The following is a 20,412-nucleotide window of genomic DNA, read 5'->3' as shown; positions in this document are numbered from 1 at the left end:
CACTGAACTGTCACAAATGGCCTCTCTAACATGTTCATTTGGACAGTTTTTTATTTATGTTCCTTGTTGTATTTAATTGTATGTTTTTCTATGGACCATGAGTCTGCAATAAAGACATTCATTCAGTAATTCATTCATTCAGTAATTCATTCATTCAGTAATTCAATAACCACCCTAAGGCATAATAGTTGGTGGTTTGTAGGGCTGCAAGATATTATGAAAACATGAGATAACATTGTTGAATATTGCGATGACAATATGACTTGTGATAATTAAAACAATTCTGAAGTATACATTTTAATATCTTTCTGCCTTAGGTGTGCTGCAAGCATGTAGAACCCAGACAAGTAATTGATTGATTGATTGATTGATTGAATACTTTATTAGTCAAACAATCTAAACGGCATGGAGGTACAGTAAAACATTAAAGGGATATTTCACTTTCAAAAAAACTTTTGGTCATTTTATCATCTACTCAGGCCTTTGTGAGCCCCCCAGACAGTTTTTAAGTTGCTCGATTCAATATTTATACATTTGATATTCATTTTATCAGACACGCCCCCTTCCTATACAAACCCATTGTAACTTCAAACTCCATTTTAACCATGTTAGATTCGTCGAAAACACCTTGGTTCTGGTGACTCACCCTGCCCTCCTAATGCGTGAGGGGGCCGTGTTTTTCCGATTTTTTTTTAAATAAATGAAAAAAGTAATTGAAAAAACACGGCCCCCTCGAGTATTAGGATGAGTCACCAGAACCAAGGACGGGTGTTTTTGATGAATCTAACATGGTTAAAATGGAGTTTGAAGTTACAATGGGTTTGTATAGGAAGGGGCTGATAAAATGAATATCAAATATATAAATACTGAACCGAGCAACTTAAAAACGGTCTGGGGGGCTCACAAAGGCCTGAGTAGATGATAAAATGACCAAAAGTTTTTTTTTAAGTGAAATATCCCTTTAAGGCTTAGAGGATAACACAAAAACGTCCTGGGAACTTTTTTCCATTGTGGTCCTATGTATTCAATTAATCAACAGAGAATATTAACACATTAATACATGTCATCAACAAATAGCTATATTTACAGAGGAGAAAAAGGAAAAACAGCGGCAGTGAATGACACTTAATTCCAAGGGGATATCTACCTCCCCTTGTGATCTCCTGATAGATGCTTTTTCGGGCCAGTTTTGAAATAAGCCAGTGATCCACATTCTTTATGGATGGTGTCAGGACATTACACATTTTGGTGACAGAGTAGTAGAATTTTCCCATGTTAGTTTTATATTTGGGTCATAACAGATCATGGTCACTCCCTCTATTGTTGTGGCTGTGGGTGTCACTCACTTTGGAGGAGTAGTTAGTCATGATGGTATTGAGGGCACTGCCCCTTTGACAATCTTAATAACCCCATTTGTATTTGCTTAACCCTGTCTTCTACCCTGAGCCATCCCAGACTAGCAAAATGCATTGGAATGAGGTGGGTTATGGGCTTTAGGCCAAGAAGTAGTCAAATCAGTTTGTTTTGGGAGGTCTGAAGCTTAGAATAGCTTATAATAGTCTACTGTAGCCTACTGTATGCACACACTGGAAAACAATGATGAAATGTAGCCTATTATATTTCCATTCCAACAACATGGTTTTACTTACTTACTACCTAGCTACAGTAAGTAAGTAAGTAAGTAGGCTAAGTAAGTAAGTAAGTAAGTAAGTAAGTAAGTAAGTAAGTAAGTAATCTGGCTACAGCTGCTATTGACAATGAATATACAGTAAAGCACCAACTTAGCAATACAGTTTCTGACTGCAAGTATTTTGTGATATGTATTACACATGTTGATATTGCGATGATGATGAAATCTTCGATATACTATGCAGTCCTGGTGGTTTGTATTAATGTGGTGGTAATACCACCACTACTACTACTACTAATAATAATAATAATCTAATAATTTATTTATAGGGCTCCTTTCAGACATGAATGCAGTTAAAAGTGTTTTACATTAAAATTAAAACAAAGGTCAAATAAAACCACAACAATAAAAGTAAGTGGGTGAAATGTGGGTTTTAAGCAAAATGAAACACTCTGACAGGTAATCTGATACTGTAGGTAGAATGGTGCTAAACAATTTAAAGCTTAAAAAAATTAAAATAACTTTAGAATCCTAAACTTTACAGGGATCCAGCGCAAAGATCAAAGTACAGTACAGGGGTAATAATATGGTTTATTTTCTTGTTTTCTGGTTAAGATTGTGGCTGCTGCATTCTGGATGATTTGTAGACACTCATTAGTTTTCTTAGTTAAGCCTGAATAAGGTTCATTACAATAGTCTAATTGTGATATTATAAAACCAGTTTCTTAGCATCCTCTGGGGAGAGGAAGGGTCTGACTTCTGCAATGTTTCTAACATGGTAGAAGGCTATTTTAGCACCATGGCTTTTTCGTTGTTAAGTTGAAGTCAGGGCTAAGGAAACACCCAGGTTTTTAGGTTTAGTTTTACCTTATCTTTTAGGGTCTGTACCATTGACAAGTATTTCAGTTATTTCTTGGTTTAATTTAAGAAATGTGCACTGCAGTTTAGCAGATTATGGTTAACAGTTTGTATTTAAAATGTTTCTCTCAGTTTCATGAAGCACTAAGCTCCACTTTCATCAACGAAGTGAAGAGACAAATCCCTTCTCACAGATCCGGGTTCTTTGAACTGAACATTCCCCGTTATACAATTCTCCATCCAGGTTGTAGCTGTAGACACAGTCAGCGTCAGGGTCTTTAACAGGATATTCTTTCTTCCAGTACCTGCAGAGTAAACAACATGATGTAAAAACATTACACTCAGTCACCCAAATTCAGTGACGTTGATAGACTTATAATATAAAAACTAATAAAATGTCTCACTGTGTTTTCAAAGGTGTTCCATCCACCCACGTCCAATTGACACCAGTCCTGTTCATACCGATCCATGAACCTTTCTGACCAGGACCATCCTGGATGAATCCTTTGACGAATTCCTGAGAATTTGTTAATGATTGGATCATGATTAATTAATTAACACACACACACACACACACACACACACACACACACACACACACACACACACACACACACACACACACACACACACACACACACACACACACACACACACACACACACACACACACACACACACACACACACACACACACACACACACACACACACACACACACACACACACACACACACACACACACACACTAACCTGTTCTGCTTTACTGTTAATGATCACCAGATCAGCTCCTGGTGTCTTCAGACATTCTGCTCTGCTTTCATCCCAGGTTTTCCTTACAGCAGCACTAGAATAACAGCTGCATCCAAACCTCTTCCATCTACTGGGACATGTTTTGCCTAATAAAATATTCAATTCAATCAAAAGACACTCTAAACATGAAACAGGACTTTTATTGATAGATTTCCAATGCACTGATAATACATTCTAAATAGTATTAGATATAGTATGTTCTCTTTTACCAAGGTTGTACATATTATTAGTCAGTGAATGATATTATATAATATGTACATAATAAAGTACACACATGATAGTTCCTGATATATTTACATTTTAATTTAAGAAAACAGACATTTAAAAAAGAAAACATTATTTAATATTTTTGATAGATCTAATGAATCAGCAATGCTGATGGTTTATGAGAGGTTTGTACATGCTTCACAATTGGAATATAATTAATAATACACTAACTAATATTCCTTCAATAAGTATTCTAACGTCTCTCACTTGCTCCTTTAAGATGGTTTACTTCACATTGCAACAGGGTCAGGTTGGCTTCTAGTATCTCTTTTTCCAGGGTCAGGTTGTAGTATTTGGTGTCAAGTTGGTCTTTCTCCAGGGTGAGGTTGTATTTGGTGGTCAGGTTGTTGTATTTGGTGGTCAGGTGGTTGTATTTGGTGGTCAGGTGGTAGTATTTGGTGGTCAGGTTGTCACAGTTGGTCAGGTTATTGTCTGAATGATCTGTAAAGGACCAACAGGTTATGATAAACACACTTGCTCATGATGAGGTGAAGCATCTGTGTGGAAAATTAGCTTTGAGAAGAAGAAAACTTTGTTATTCTTTATACATGCATGTTGTTAACTCTACTTTCTTCATCTTATTTTGACAATGCAAGCAATAATACTATATGCTACTATACCATATACTGTACTATACTATATAAACTACTATAGCTCCATAGAAGCAATGGAACCCAAAGTTCTGCTTGTGGTGAGGCAGACTGTAGGAAAACAATACTCCGTCTTCAGGTGAATCAATAAGTACATAATACATCATTATGTATTCATTGTTCATTATGTATTACAAAAACTGGGGAGACAAGAAAAACCCAATCATCACAATATCAGAGAATCAACAATAAGAACGGCAAAAAGTCAACTTCATAATTTAGGCCTAATCTATCACCACCTCTAATGTCATTGGGGATGACTTCTAAGACTACAGCTTTAAGAGAGGAGGGGCTCCCATGTCCTTCTCCATTATAGTGAATTATAGTGAACAGCCAAAGGATAATTTGGGTTATTCGTTCGGATGGTAGTTTTATGCTCACCCAATCTGTCTTTAAGCCTTCTTTTTGTTCTGCCCACTTAGGAACCCACACAAGTTGCAATTAGCAAAGTGATTGATTTTATATATCTTGTCAGTAAACACATCAGTAAAACAGTTTTTAGGAACATTACTACAGTGACAACAGTGGCCACAGGAAAGTGCTCCTCGGAGCACAGGTCTCCCACCAGGTCAGGTAGGTTATTGTGGCCTCCTGGCGGCGCTATATTTGGCCAATGTGAAAAGGCTGCCATTTCTTCTTAGGCCTTTCAATCGGACACTGCATTCATGATTTGAGGCATTTTGTTCCAAAAATGTGTTTGTTAAATTAGACCTGCTGGTGGCGCTATAACATTCCAATGTGAAATGGTGGCATTTCTTCCTCGGCCTAGTGGGAATGTGCATGCAAAATTTCACGGAAATTGCACACTGCGTTCATGATTTGAGGCATTTTGTTCAAAACGGACATATCCTGCAAACTTTGAAAGCCAATAGCCAATTAGGATGGAATATGAAAGAATCAGACACATCCATCTTGATCACATGATCACATGACTATACTATAGAGATACTGTGGACAGAATCTGAAGGAGTAATATAAAAAAAATGTTATACAAAGGTCAGCCTCCTGGTGGCGCTCTAAAAGGCAGATGTGAAAAATGCAGGGCAAAGGTTTTTCCTTGGCCTCTAGGGAGTGTGCGTAGTACGTGCAAAGTTTAATGCAGTTCGGGATAGATACGCATGCCTATATTTATCTATATTATAGGATATAGATAAATATATAGGATGATTTTGTAGTTTGTTTCCAGTTCAGATTAAAATATGACAGGTTAGTAAAGGCCAGTGGTGTCTGAGATTAGCTGCTCACGCACGCACACACACACACACACACACACACACACACACACACACACGCACACACGCACGCACGCACGCACGCACGCACGCACGCACGCACGCACGCACGCACGCACGCACGCACGCACGCACGCACGCACACACACACACACACACACACACACACACACACACACACACACACACACACACACACACACACACACACACACACTTTACATTACTTGGTAACTACAAAAATACTTGAGCTAAATGTGATCATGTCTCTTTGTGGCTGGTTGGTACAGATTAGAGCTCCAATGAGGAACTAATGTAAATAAGACGCCAATCCACCTACCCCCACCCCAACACACGCACGCACGCACGCAAACACACACACACACACACACACACACACACACACACACACACACACACACACACACACACACACACACACACACACACACACACACACACACACACACACACACACACACACACACACACACACACACACACACACACACACACACACACACACACACACACACAGGGTGATTACATAATCCCTGCCCCCAGTTGTTCCAGCCTTGCAGACATCATGCATGTATGGACAGTAATCAACAGTTTTGTCTATGTGCTTGGACACACTTAAATGTAACACACCCATTTATTAATTTGAATAGCTGCAAGTGTGTTGCTTACATCACTGTGTACTATAAGGTCAGCCTTATGCAGCCTGCCATGTTTTTACCCTGCTGTAGTTTTTAACGTGAACTGGAGAAAACTAAATACCTAATCATGCTAAGGTTTTATTCCCCTTTAGGTCTATGTTTTTTTATCTACTACTTTTATACTCTTGACTGTATCTTTCTACTCTTACCTGGACCTGTCCTGTGTTTCATGTCTACTGGATGATAATTTAATCACGTCCTCACCAGATCAATAATAAGGTGTATCAGTATCAAGATTAAAAAGAGAAGTAAAATCAAGGTGTGGGTTAATGCTGTGGAGGCTTTTGTAGTTCCCTCAGATAGAAAATAGCAGCAAGAAAATCTCACAATACTCACGTTTAACAGTCTGGCCTACGATGACACCCAGCAGTATGAGACACAGCATCCCCAGACACACTGCAACCACTCTGACAGGATTTCTCAATGTTTTAGAACGCTGTCCTGAAACACAAATACAGCTATTAGTTCGCAGACACACTGAGAGACAAAAACAAAACTAAGAGTCTAAAATCCTTGATAGCAGGGCCGGTGCTAGGTAATTTGGCGCCCTAGGCAATATTTTTTCTGGTGCCCCCCCCCCCCCCCCCCCCGGCCGCGCCACCATTTTCTGTCACAGCGCCACCTAGAGCCTGCAAAAAAAAAAAGCTAGCTATGGCACCCCCCCCCCCTAGTGGCGCCATAGCTACACCCAACTTGAGTGCTTTCAACTGACAAATGTTATCTCTAAAAATACTTTTAAACATCAAAAGAAAGAATGATACAGATGGATTCACTTAAGGTTTGTGCCGAACAGAATTGTCAGAATCTGAATGGTACAGTATTTTCCTGAATGAAAGACAATGCCTTGTTTTTGTTCTCTTTCCTTTTTGAAACATAATTAACATAACAACGTTTCACATGGTTGTCCAACTCACCCTGAGTGTCCCTCATGTCCTCCTGTGGTCCAGAGATGATGTCGTCCACACTCTCATAGATGATGTTGTCCACCACTATGTCCTCCCTCTCTCCTATCTCCTCTAACTGTCCACTGTCCTCAGTGTCCTCCCCTCTCTGTCCTCTGTGTCCATCTCTCTGTCTCGCCTTCATTGTCAAGTCTGACATGGCTTAACTATCTAAATAATATACAAGTATGAGAGGATTGACTAGTAGATAACTACTGACTACATATAGTAACTATGTCGTATATTCCTCTCCTGTATTGATAATCTATATCAAAAGACTTTACATGATTACTTGGTAACTACAAAAACACTTGAGCTAAATGTGATCATGTCTCTCTGTGGCTGGTTGGTACAGATTAGAGCTCCAATGAGGAACTAATGTAAATAAGACGGCAATCCACCTACCTCCCCCACACACACACACACACGCACGCACGCACGCACGCACGCACGCACGCACGCACGCACGCACGCACGCACGCACGCGCGCGCACGCGCACTCGCGCACACACACACACACACACACACACACACACACACACACACACACACACACACACACACACACACACACACGAAATGTGCAGCACAGCATCTTCAGACACTCCCCTTTAGAACCTCTTGTAAATGGTCAAATAAAAACCTCTTGTGGCATTATCACATAAACATATCTAGTAAATAAATACTACATTTTAACATTTTGCTTTTGTTTTCTTTTATAACAATGTAGTAGTAAAATAATTGACTACATTGCAAAATATGTTGGATATTTTCCTGAACCGATTATATGACAAAGGTCGCAATATTCAAAGATAATGAATTTATGAACGCTTGTCCACCCAGTTCAGATTGACTTCTAGTTATTACTGTATTATTATTATTATTATTATTATTATTATTATTATTATTATTATTGTTGTTGTTATTATTATTATTATTGTTCTTATTATTATTACTACTAATATTATCTCACTTTGGCCAAATTGCATCTTTGTTGTTCAGCATGGTGATGAAAAAGGAGTTTTGGAAGTGGAAGCAGTTTATTGATAGAGTATGTAGCGCAGCACCACTACTGTACAGAGACACTCATCAGACATCAGGCACATGTCAGTACATTATGACCGTATAAGGTTATCAAGTTGTTGTAGAATGCTTCAACAACCACAGATCACATGATCACTGATGACCTCAAAGCATCCTGTCTCATTCTGATCCTGCATGTGTGTTGACACTTGCATACATTTGTAACATTAACTAAATGATTACCTTTATGTAGAGTATAGACTTTATACAACTTGTGTATGTCTGCATGAGAATGAAACTGTTAGTTGAATCAATATAGTTGCTTCAAAATACTCAAATTGATGAATGATCTAAAGTTGAAATAATTACAACCATAAAGTAGGCCTACTTCACCGTTACTACATAATTAAGCATCCTCATGTTTGATCCAGAACTTTGCTTGACAAATATTTTATTTTGATATAAGTAGTTCACTCACAGTAAATATAAGTAGTTCACTTACAGTAAATATGAGCATTGATAAATTCTGTGTTTTAAACATAGAGGAAGGGAGGCTTCTACAGAGTTCACACATAGAGTCCACAAACCACAATGTGCAAAGAGAAATAACGAAAAGAAAAGAGGTAGTTGTGTGGTGTGTGTGTGTGTGTGTGTGTGTGTGTGTGTGTGTGTGTGTGTGTGTGTGTGTGTGTGTGTGTGTGTGTGTGTGTGTGTGTGTGTGTGTGTGTGTGTGTGTGTGTGTGTGTTTGTTCACTTCAGCTTCAGAAGGTGAGGTGTTCAGATGCAAGAAAAAAACAACTGCAAAAACACACTTTTCAAATGGCCGAAATGTATATAGGGCTGAAGTGGTTACTGTATGTTTTGTAAAAATAATCAAAATCTACAAAGTAACCACTGTAAGTCAACGTCACATGAAAGTGTCTTTTATTTGAAAACAAGGTACATTTAAAGGTTACTATGTGTATAGAAAAAGAAACTCATCAGGCTCAAAGAGGAGTAAAATGATCTCTGCCCATCCATATTATAATGTGATCATTAACAGGCGATCATCAGGATTCGGTTATATTTGCATTGAATGAAAGCACTGCATAATGATATTATAGGCCTATGCATTTTAACCATGTGAAAGAATGCGCTTCTATTTGCATATACATAATCATTTTATGTAGAAAAACTCCAATCTGTAAGTCAACGTCACATGTTGAATGTGTCTTTTATTTGAAAACATTTACAGGTTACTATATGTACATAAAAAAAGGAACAGATAATATAGCTACAGAGCATAACCTCATGTCTGCTTTAACTATGCAGAAGGGTACTATTAAAAATAAAATCAGCAGGTTACTCATCATCCAGTTTCAGAGTTGGTCAGATCACAGCACACTCGGACAACTTTGTCGAGGATTGTCATGTCCTCGCCCACTCCTGGTTTATGCATCAGAGTGATGGGTACCCTACCATTTAATATTATGGTAGGCTACTTGTTGCATATAGTGCCTATAGTGCGTGCCAAAAATCCTGAAGGGGACGTGAACAAGTGTCATTTGGTAGCGGCGGACATCTTTGTGGGGTATATAAACAGGTTGACTTAACATTGCCCCCCATCAGTATGGCTGCAGCTATCTATACCACGCCCCCCCCCCCGTGGTGACGAGACGTTGGCACGCACTATAACCCTCTCTACATAGATGTGAGCTACCTTGCGTGTTTCTTCCACGTCTTTTTCTGTCATCTGGGCTGTCATCTGGGCAACAGGCTCGCACACCTCAGTTCCACCTGCAGCTTTTGCCTGGGAGCACAACAGAAATAGTTCTGCCAGACATTGTCAAGCTGGCTATTAAAGTAATCTACATTTATCTCTCTATATATGTATTTTCACATGCACAACTTTACATCCCAGCCTTACTGACAGAGAGAGGGAGAGAGAAAGAAAGAGAATGAGTGCTTGTGTGTGAGTGAGTGAGACACACGCACACACGCATACACATCGTCTCTGTCACGATCTGGTGGTGTGGACGTGTGGTGAGGACCCAAATGCAGACAGAGTAGTGTTCAAAACCCATGATTGGGATTTTATTACAGGTGAACATACAGACAAACGATGTAACACAAACAATGATCGGACAAGGACTGCCTGGGGAACGAGACTAATATACACATGAGGGCTGATTACACACGAGATACAGCTGGGGAAGACAACATAGAACCAGAACAACTAGAACATAACATAGAAATACAACACCTAGACATGCACAGTCTGTGACTGTGACAGTACCCCCCCCCCCCTCTAAGGACGGCTCCTGACGTCCCACAATGTCCATGAGGAAGAGTGACACGAGAGGAACATGGAGTGTGCCGAAAACGAGAGTTCAGGTTGACACAGGCGGCGAGGCAGGGAAAGGGGCTGAAACCCCCCGGAGCGTTCTTCCACTGCCGAACAGAAACGCCGGCCACGGGACATTCGATTGACAGTCGAAAGGGCAGGGAAAGGGTAGACAGGGAGGCAGTGGCCAGCAAGGGCTCTGGCACGGCTCATCGTGAAGACGCTCGACGTGGAGCAGAGGGCACATGCTGGGCAATCAGGGAGGACATCAGGGAAGACAGTTAGCCAGGGCTCTGGCGCGGAACATCTTCCAGACGCATCGACGCGAAGCAGAGGGCACAAGCTGAACGTCAGGGTAGGAGAGGACATCAGGGTGGATGGGTAGTAAGGGCTCTGGCACAGTGGAGCAGAGAGCAAGGCCAGCAAGGGCTCTGGCGCGGGTCATCATTCGGACCCTCAACGCGGGGCAGAGGGCACATGCTGGTCAGTCAGGGCAGGAGGGTACTGTAGGTAGGGGTCTCCAGGTCAGAGGAAGGCCAAGGTGTGGGGTGCTGTCCGCTGGGTCCAGTATGGTCGGAACATTCTGTCATGATCTCTGGTGGTGTGGTGAGGACCCAAATGCAGACAGCCAGGCAGAGTAGTGTTCAAAACCCATGATTGGGATTTGAATACAGGTGAACATACAGACAACCAATGCAACACAAACAATGATCGGACAAGGACTGCCTGGGGAACGACACTAATATACACATGAGGGCTGTGTTACACATAAGATACAGCTGGGGAAGACAACATAGAACCAGAACAACTAGAACATAACATAGAAATACAACACCAAGACAGGCACAGTCTGTGACTGTGATAGTCTCTTTGTTACGTCGGAGAACTGTCTTGCTTCCATTTGGGAATGCGGTGAAAAGTTAGTCCGTTGTCCATTTTAGACCCTTTTATTCTCACCTCGTCGATTGTGAGAAGCCGTGGAACAGTTTTTAATACAACGATTCATTCCCATTTTGGTGAAACACTGCTGAAAGAGCACTAGCACTGTGAGCTGAATGCCCTATAGTCCCAGTCAAGAGGGGGCGGGGCAAGCCACGGCCGCCGAGTGACATCAGCCTGTTATCCCCTATTGCTGCGACTTGGGGTCAGCTATTGTCATCTAGTTGCTTATCCATTTGAAAGTTCTGGCAGAAAACGTGTATTGAGTCAAATATCTCCAGTTTCACACCGACCACATTTCTTCCAGTGAGCACATTATGTTATGGCAATTGGCAACTATGGGGCACACAATCGACAGGTGTCATCAATTACCCCGCACCAATTAACCGCAGCCAGTGCTGTAGACCAGTGGTTCTCAACCTGGGGGTCCCCAGATGACAGTAAAGTGACAATTTAAAGACCTTCAAGACCATTTTAATACCTAAAGAAATCTAAAAGAAAAAAATGAAAAAAGACAATTCTGCATCAAAAGTAATCAACAAACTATACTATAAAAACTGGTCAAACATTGGCCAAATTGTCAAAAGTTGTGAAAATAGACGATCTACAAGCTCGTAGATCTGCTATTTTCACAACATTTATCTGTGGAGCCGAGTCAAACAAAATGTAATGCCTCAACTCCTACAATTCCATGTGCTTGTCAGGGTGGGGGTCCCCAGTTCAAATATGATTATTTTGGGGGGTCGCAGCCTGAAAAGGTTGAGAACCACTGCTGTAGACGGAGCGTACTCAAGTTCCCTCAGCCCTATGTTCCCTCAGCCTTATGTTCCCTCAGCCCTATGTTCCCTCAGCCCTATGTCCCCCCATCCCAAATTAGAGCCTATTTTCCCTCAGCCCTATGTTCCCTCAGCCCTATGTCCCCCCCCATCCCAAATTAGACCCTATGTTCCCTAAGCCCTATGTTCCCTCAGATGAGTACAAATGAGCTGATGTTTTTGCTCCTGTTGGTTTGTTCATTAACCTGTCTGTCTGTCTGTCTGTCTGTCTGTCTGTCTGTCTGTCTGTCTGATCAGATATCCTTTAGCAAGATATCTCAAAAAGACAGATTTTTACACAAACTATATGCAGACTTTTGGGTTATGCATCTTGGACAGTGATTTAATCCTGTTGTGTAGTGTGTGTGTGACAACACGATCATTTACGACCCGACGTGGAATTCTTGCCACCCATAACCATGAGAAGTTTACACTGTTTACACCGTTATTCCGACATGCTAATAACATTCGAACATTGCACGTGTCAGTCTGCGTGCTAGTGCTATGGAGATGATATCTAAAGTGCCTTCCCGCTCATAAAACAGTCCTTTATAAGTTTGCAGACAGTGTCTGTCTATCCTGGCGTTTTCTGGCATCATGGGTGTAAATGCATGTAACCATGACAACAGATCCCATATCCCAAACTCTGAATCTCCGGTGTTTACACAAAAACGTTAATAAACAGCTTAAATTTGGGTGAAGTGAAAAACGGGCCACGTCACTGTCTGCATATGCTAATGGTCAATGCCTGTGTGCAGATCAATTGCTCAACCCACTGAGGAGAAACATGCAGAACAGACAGACTGACTGATTGACTGACCAAGGGATAGGATTAAAAGAGGGTGTGGCAATGTCATGTCACAAAAAAGTACAACCTTTTGAAAACAGAGAAGTTAAACAACATAGACCCAGTCCAGTACATACTTTATAGAAGTTACAAAAATGAATGATAATGATTTATTTTTTACAAGCCCTAGCATGTTTACAGTTTAACCCATTAAAAAGCCTGTCAGCAGAACCTACTGCAGTACCAAGTCCACACTTTTGAGTGTGACTCGAATAATGTCCTATATTGTAAACCACACAGTTCACACCCACATGTGTCCATTTCCTTCTGCTGCTGTGTGTTATTAAAAGTGTTGCATAGCGAGTGCTGACGGTGCCATGTCATTATTCAGACATCCCATTATTCTGACGTCCCGTAACCCCCATGTTTCACTGCATGCTACACAGGTTACACTGCAAAAACAAACCTTTAAATGCAGTCCATTTCTCATACAATAATAATCATAAAAAGAAAATGAATGTATTATTTTTTTCAGTGAAAAATGTTCATACATTTGTTTCTAGTCTGCAGTTGTTGTCACAAATACGTTTTTCAATACATCTGAATATTTGCAACACATTTGCTGCACTATTGATACTGTACCAGCCATGCCTCCTGCTACGTATCTTCTTGTTTCTGCATAGTGGACGCGCACACACACACACACACACGCACGCGCGCGCACACACACACACACACACACACACACACACACACACACACACACACACACACACACACACACACACACACACACACACACACACACACACACACACACACGCACACACACACACACACACACACACACACACACACGCACACACACACACACAGCCAGAGAACCACTTTTACTGCTATTTAGTACCATTTACAGTATATCTAGTGTGAGATATGATCTACTGGTCCACACATTTCAACATAAAGTTGATGATGAAATCGACCACTTCTGTACTTCTGTAACTGCTCACTTCTCTCATACCTTATATTTTTCTAATCTGTTTCCTCCCATAACATAAAAAAAGGCAAGTAGTGTCAAAATATGAGATCGTTTCATAAGCCATGTGCAGTGCAATACTGGTTTGTAAAAAAGACCGTAGGGGTCTTGCCCTATAGATTATCATGCTGGGGCTCTTTAATTTGTATTTATTTTATTGTATTTATTTGTATTTATTTGATTGACAGATGAGCTTTCACTACTTATCATTATTATTATTTCTTTAATTACAAATATGAGGGCCGCTGTAATTAACTTTCCCAAGCTGACTTTTGTTTCCAGTCCACCCATGACATGATGAAGTTGGTGATAAAATTGACCACTTCTGTAACTTAGTCATACTTCTCTTTTTGAGTGGTGCTAGCCACTCCAATGACTGACTTTGTCCGTGTGTCCGTCCGTCCGTATGAGCATGGCCTCTCTGTATGTTTGAGCACAGCCTCAACAGCTGCGGCTGATTGCAACACAAAGATGCAACCAGTTACACTAATTTTACACACACACACACACACACACACACACACACACACACACACACACACACACACACACACACACACACACACACTTTTGAGTAAAAATACTTAAAATGAGTAAAAATACTTAAAATGAGTAAAAATACTTAAAATGAGTAAAAATACTTAAATATTAGTAAAGATACTTTAAAGTTCCTAAACTGAGTAAAAATAGTTAAAATGAGTAAAAATAGTTAAAATGAGTAAAAACACGTAAAAATCAGTAAAAACATTTTAAAGTACTTAAAATGAGTAAAAATACTTTGAAGTCATCAAAGTCTGTAAAAAGTAACTAATGAAATTAACTCATGAAAGGCACCACTCTCTTCACACTGGGTGTGATTTTTTTTTAATCTTTTGTCTTCAGTTTTCTCCCATAAAGTGAAAAAAGCAGTACCATACTGTTTGGTTTGCAAAACAGACCTACAATTTACAATTTAGGCATTTAGCAGATGCTCTTAATCCAGAGCAATTTACAATAACAAGGTAAACACGTACATCAAATGCATAGAGACAGTGTAATGCCTCAGTAATAGGATCATAGCTCAACCAAGAACCTAGCATCAGTCTAAACAGTACAATATCAAAAAATAAATTATCTGTACATTGAAACTCAAACTATACAAACTATAGGAAATTACATTTTAACCTTTGCATAAGACTGCATGGTCGTCAAGGCTAGGTCAAGTGCTACCGGCTAAAGTGGAGTCTGATGTATTTCAGATTACGGTGGAAAATTGTGAGTGTGAGTCTGTAGTTCTAACTGCAAAGGGGAGTTTGTTCCACAGTTTGGAAGTCTGGGACGTATGGAGCATTGTCCCGGATGTTTTAGGGAAGGTTCTGACAGTTTCCCTGTGTCCCCTACACACAGACATGCACACACATGATGTTGAGTTTACATGTTTACAGTTTACAAAATGTCATGTGCCAAATGTCATGCCTGTATCCACCTCGTAATGATTTTTCACATGATTCCCCCTACTATCAGTTATCTTTATTTTTTTGCATTTGGAATCACACGCTGGTTTGTTTATACAAGCCACCTGTCTGGCGCCTTGCCAATACATGTTTCGCAGGCTCTAGCGCAAGTTTTAGTTGACAAAAATGCTTTTTATTTATTCTACACAATTTAGGCTATCCCTTGTCATAAGGCCAAGGGATAGCCAACAAAATTAAATACAATTGGACGTGGCCTATCCTACATTAAAATTGCCTAAAGCGTCAACGGTGGATGGTGGGTCGACGTCACAAACGTAATATCCGGACTGGCAAGGCGCATCATTGCACCCCCTTTCAGAGGACCCCAACAGGTGACCTCACCAACACATTATGGAAGGGACCGCAATGGAAACAAACTGTAAGCTGTTTTGCGTAATCCTTTTGATTATGGTGGGTCAGATGTATGTTACATGTGACATATGTTTTATTTCATGATCAATAAAGATAGCAATCAGTCAATCAATCAATCAATCAATCAATCAATCAATCAATCAATCAATCAATCAATCAATCAATCAATCAATCAATCAATCAAAGGGCTATATGTGATCCTGAAGGAACATAGGGCTGAGGGAACATAAAGCTGAGGGAACATAGGGTCTAATTTGGGATTGGGGAACATATAGGGCTGAGGGAACATATGGGTCTAATTTGAGATGGGGGGACATAGGGCTGAGGGAACATAGGGCTGAGGGAACATAGGACCTAATTTGGATGAAAAACTATTTGTTAGGTATTGAGGGAACATAGGGCTGAGGGAACATAAGGCTGAGGGAACATAAGCAGAACATAACCCCTGTAGACATAGGAACGCACTAGCTCGGATTCATAGGAGAACTCCTTCAAGCCTATATGAATCAGAGCTAGGAACGCGCACCTGTTTTGTATGGGAATCACACTGTATCATTTCTATGGGCTCAATGCAGTAGGCTATCATCAATTAAATAAGCAATTTGAGCAATGAAACACTTGACAGACATTGATTTAGAGAACCTTTTGATTTATTATGGTAACTTTACTGGAATGGAGCTGTTGCTCTCAAAGAATAAAACCTCATGGGCATCAAAACATAAAAAAAGATATTCCAGTATTTAAAAAAAAAAGTCATACAAATACAACCAAATTGACTGTACATTTGTACAAAGAAGGTAGCAAAATAGGCACTAATGGAAAAGATTTATCCTTTTAGTTCATTGGAAACCGTCAATTTCAGTTCACCTCAGTAATGACACTGAAGAGATATGTTTTCTGTCACATACATTTACATTACAAACCGAAAGAACCCAACAGTTATTATAACAGTCTTTAATGTCATTTCCATGGGGCCATCTTGATAGGCAAACGTTTGTAACTAAACTCTCAGTCTCAGAATACTAAATATCATACTGATCGCAATAGAAATCAATCATTGTAGTTTTAAAGTATTTTAAAGGTACAGCATGGCACAAGTGACATATTTCTGAGTCAGTGTATTTGGTTAATTCTGGCAGAGGGACAACGGTGATGTCATATCTTACAGTGGAAACATCTCCTGAGCTCTATTCTACATGGGTCACACCCACAGGGACTAAACAATGTTTTCACACATAAATAGTAACTTTCTTTCATTCACAGAATCAACCTGGACATCCAAAATAAATGTAATAATCCATGCCATCGCAAAGTGTATACACTATCCTGTCTGCAAAAACTACATTTTGGAGTGTATTTACTCTATGATCCATTCCCCCTTTGTCTCCCAAAGTTGTCGTAAATGTTGTTGTTTTAATTAGAATGTCTGTAATTTGTTGTTCTGGGAGTCACACACAAAATGGAACAGGCAAACACTCTGATTCAAGCCAAGCAGTGGACCTGCTGTCTGCTAGTCAAGCAGACAGTAGGGTGAATTGACTTTAGCAAATAAGATCTTATCAGAATTGTGATTAAATATAGTCCTCATTCACCCACTTACCGTGTGTATCATGTTTGTGCCCATTCTGAGGAGTCATAGATGCCACTATGTTCACTGTTTATTCACTTTATGAATTAAACATGCCTCCAAAGGTGTATTTGCTTAATGTCCGGAGGACAAGAGTGAATAAGAAAAAAGTTCTGTACATTTGACAAGTTAAAGGGGTTTTCACTTTCAAAAAAACCTTTGGTCATTTTATCGTCTACTCAGGCTTTTGTGAGCCCCCCAGACCGTTTTTAAGTTGCTTGATTTAGTATTTAGATATTTGTTATTCATTTTATCAGACACGCCCCCTTCCTATACAAACCCATTATAACTTCAAACTCAATTTTTAGATTCATCAAAAACACCCGTCCTTGGTTCTGGTGACTCACCCTGCCCTCCTAATACGCGAGGGGGCCGTGTTTTTTTGATAACTTTTTTCATTTATTTAATTATATTTGCTTAATGTATTTAATTTTTTCCATTTTCCCAAAAAAGAATTAAAAATAAATGAAAAAGGTTATCGAAAAAACACGGCCCCCTCGCGTATTAGGAGGGCAGGGTGAGTCACCAGAACCAAGGACGGGTGTTTTTGACGAATCTATCATGTTAAAAATGGAGTTTGAAGTTATAATGGGTTTGTATAGGAAGGGGGCGTGTCTGATAAAATGAATATCAAATATCTAAATACTGAATCAAGCAACTTAAAAACGGTCTGGGGGGCTCACAAAAGCCTGAGTAGACGATAGAATGACCAAAAGTTTTTTTGAAAGTGAAATATCCCTTTAAGTCGCATCATAAGCCTTGAAGCATCTTGTCATTTTTTAATCAATGAACAACAGAGGTACATGTGCTGTTGAAAATAAAGGGAATAACATGTGACATTGGTGACTTTTATCATTCCATCTGGTGAGCACAACTAAAGCCTGATTTATAATTAGTTGCGTGTCGGTGTCGCACTTTGAAAAGCAGATCTACAAGCTTAATTTTATTTTCTTTACATTTTTATCCCACGATTTTGTGACCCATTTTTTCACCCAGTGCCAATTGCCTATGTAATCCTGGGCGCTAATCTCCCTCTGCCAGCCTGGGGAGACCTTCAATGCATGAGGAGCTAGCAAGCCACTTCTTATCACCTGACAGGGGGGAGTTTCCCCGGCTGGACGTAGCGCGTGGAAGGAAAGCGTTATTCCAACCAGTTCCTTCCCCCTCCAAGCTTTCAATGCATTGCGATGCAATGCGTTATGAGCTTGTAGATCAGCTATCTTTGGTGCATGACACCAGCGCACAACTAAGTATAAATCAGACATAGCACAATGTTATCACAATCCGCCAAACTGAAAGTGAACCATGCCTACATTCAGTGACATGTCAGTAACATCTGTGCTGGTGCAGGAACAACATTCTCTTGATTGACTAGCAGAAAACTGGTCAATTGGCTCGTTCAAGCTTTTCAAGATTTTGTGCTTCTCCAACACTTCTTCAGATCTTTTCTTCTCTTTTTCTTTCTTTCTTTTTTTTTTTTTTTTTTACCTTTTCTTCTCGCCCTGTGTTCTCAGGAGGTTAGGAGAGGAGACCAATGTGTGTGTGAACCAAGAGCAGGGACATCACAGTGCTGGCAGTCATAGGAAGAACTAAGGGTCTTAGGCTACTGCTTGAGCTCACAGCTGTGAAAGGAAGAAAAAAAGGGGGAAAAAAGACAAGAAAACTCAGATAAAGGTAATGCATATGTAATGTCTTTCTTGTCCTTTTTTCTAAATGGCATGCAGTGGTGGATTTAGGTATGGACGACATGGGCAGCTGCTGGGTGGTAGCTTGCTGGGGGCTTATTTGCACATCATGTCAATGATGTGTCACTGTGTGGGTAAATTAACCTTGTTGGAGTGGGTGCCCTGATTCTAGCTCTTTGGGAGCTAGGGCGAAAGTCTCCCACTCATAAGTATTGGAAGCCATGAGGATGCTGCCACCATGCAAAGGCCATTCATCAAGATTTTTGAATTCAGTGCAGTTATAATTCAGTGAAAGAAATATAAGTGTCATCATCCTATAATTCTACAAAGCTCTGTGGCTCTGTGTGTGCGTGCGTGCGTCCCCAAAAACTCTTCTGCCCGCTTCTCCTCAGTGCCTGGAGCAATTGATCTGTATTTGCACACAGCCATTGACCATCAGCATGAGCACGGAACACCGACGCCCGTTTTTGACTTTACCCAAATTCGAGCCGTTTAATAGCCTTTTTCCCGAACCTCTGTTTAACTCTACGGCTCAACGTTACTGCGCATGCGTGGCCAAGTGCGCATGTATGCGCAGCCAGTACACGCGCAGCCACGTACACGCGCAGCCACGTACACGCGCAGCCATGTACGTGCGGATGCACGTTTGTGGTCGCTGGCGACCGGGTTGCCAAATCATGTGCGTCCCCAAAATCATACTTTGGGTGCTCATATCCCCGGACGGGTATGGTCTAGTCTAGTGTCTGTTAATTCTTCTCTTTGGTACTACAGGGTACTACAGTTGATACATGATACTACATGTGGTAATACATGGGTGAGTCCCCACCTGGATAGAAGAACAAAAACTGGTATAGGGGTGTGTGTGTGTGTGTGTGTGTGTGTGCGTGCGTGTGCGTGTGTGTGCGTGCGCGTGCGCGTGCGCGTGCGTGCGTGTGCGTATGTTCACCTCGGCAGCTTTTCCGATCCCTTTGCAGCATTCCGGTCACACAGCTGCAGACAGGCCCTGTTATCTTGCTGCTGCAGACCTGCTCACAGCCACCATTATTCACCTCACACCAGTTAGACGCTGTGGAGACACCAGGGGTTATCTAGCCTCTGTCTCTCAAGCCAGACAGGGTCTACACGCTCTACGAGCTTTGCCTCATAGTAGCCTAAAAAGCCTAAAATCCCTCCCTTGACCCAGTGGGGATTATCCATTGAAT

At 40.7% G+C, this 20,412-nt stretch overlaps 2 protein-coding genes across 2 annotated transcripts in view; both read right to left on the bottom strand.

The window, feature by feature from the left end:
- Positions 1–840: 840 nt before the first annotated feature.
- LOC308089816 (asialoglycoprotein receptor 2-like) lies at positions 841–7,525 on the bottom strand. The gene is made up of 6 exons (XM_080434744.1): positions 7,084–7,525; positions 6,506–6,610; positions 3,776–4,009; positions 3,242–3,387; positions 2,893–3,005; positions 841–2,793 (listed from the first exon to the last, which is right to left on the bottom strand). The coding sequence occupies exons 1-6, from the start codon at positions 7,268–7,270 to the stop codon at positions 2,649–2,651; spliced, it is 930 nt and encodes a 309-aa protein (XP_080290870.1). The 5' UTR covers positions 7,271–7,525; the 3' UTR covers positions 841–2,648.
- A 1,141-nt stretch (positions 7,526–8,666) lies between these two features.
- Positions 8,667–20,412, bottom strand: part of tecta (tectorin alpha) — a gene marked incomplete at its 3' end in the record, with an annotated part of 71,832 nt that continues 60,086 nt past the window's right edge. The window contains exons 33-37 of the mRNA XM_080436132.1: positions 20,157–20,276; positions 19,074–19,147; positions 10,439–10,849; positions 9,833–9,922; positions 8,667–8,690 (exon numbers count right to left, since the gene is read on the bottom strand). Of these exons, the coding sequence (XP_080292258.1) occupies positions 8,667–8,690; positions 9,833–9,922; positions 10,439–10,849; positions 19,074–19,147; positions 20,157–20,276 (719 nt within the window). The remainder of the gene's footprint in view (positions 8,691–9,832; positions 9,923–10,438; positions 10,850–19,073; positions 19,148–20,156; positions 20,277–20,412) is intronic.

The sequence above is a fragment of the Gymnoscopelus braueri genome (genome assembly GCF_963280865.1).
Source record: "Gymnoscopelus braueri genome assembly, chromosome: 8".
Taxonomy (NCBI): domain Eukaryota; kingdom Metazoa; phylum Chordata; class Actinopteri; order Myctophiformes; family Myctophidae; genus Gymnoscopelus; species Gymnoscopelus braueri.
Note: the sequence above shows the minus strand (reverse complement) of the source record. Positions and strands in the feature narration are given on the sequence as shown.

Excerpts from the sequence above, each read along its gene's own strand:
- LOC308089816 (XM_080434744.1), bottom strand. The coding sequence starts at position 7,270 with ATGTCAGACTTGACAATGAAGGCGAGACAGAGAGATGGACACAGAGGA. Across the intron at positions 4,010-6,505 it reads CGTAGGCCAGACTGTTAAAC|ATCATTCAGACAATAACCTG; the intron begins GTGAGTATTGTG and ends GGTCCTTTACAG. Across the intron at positions 3,388-3,775 it reads AAACCATCTTAAAGGAGCAA|GCAAAACATGTCCCAGTAGA; the intron begins GTGAGAGACGTT and ends ATATTTTATTAG.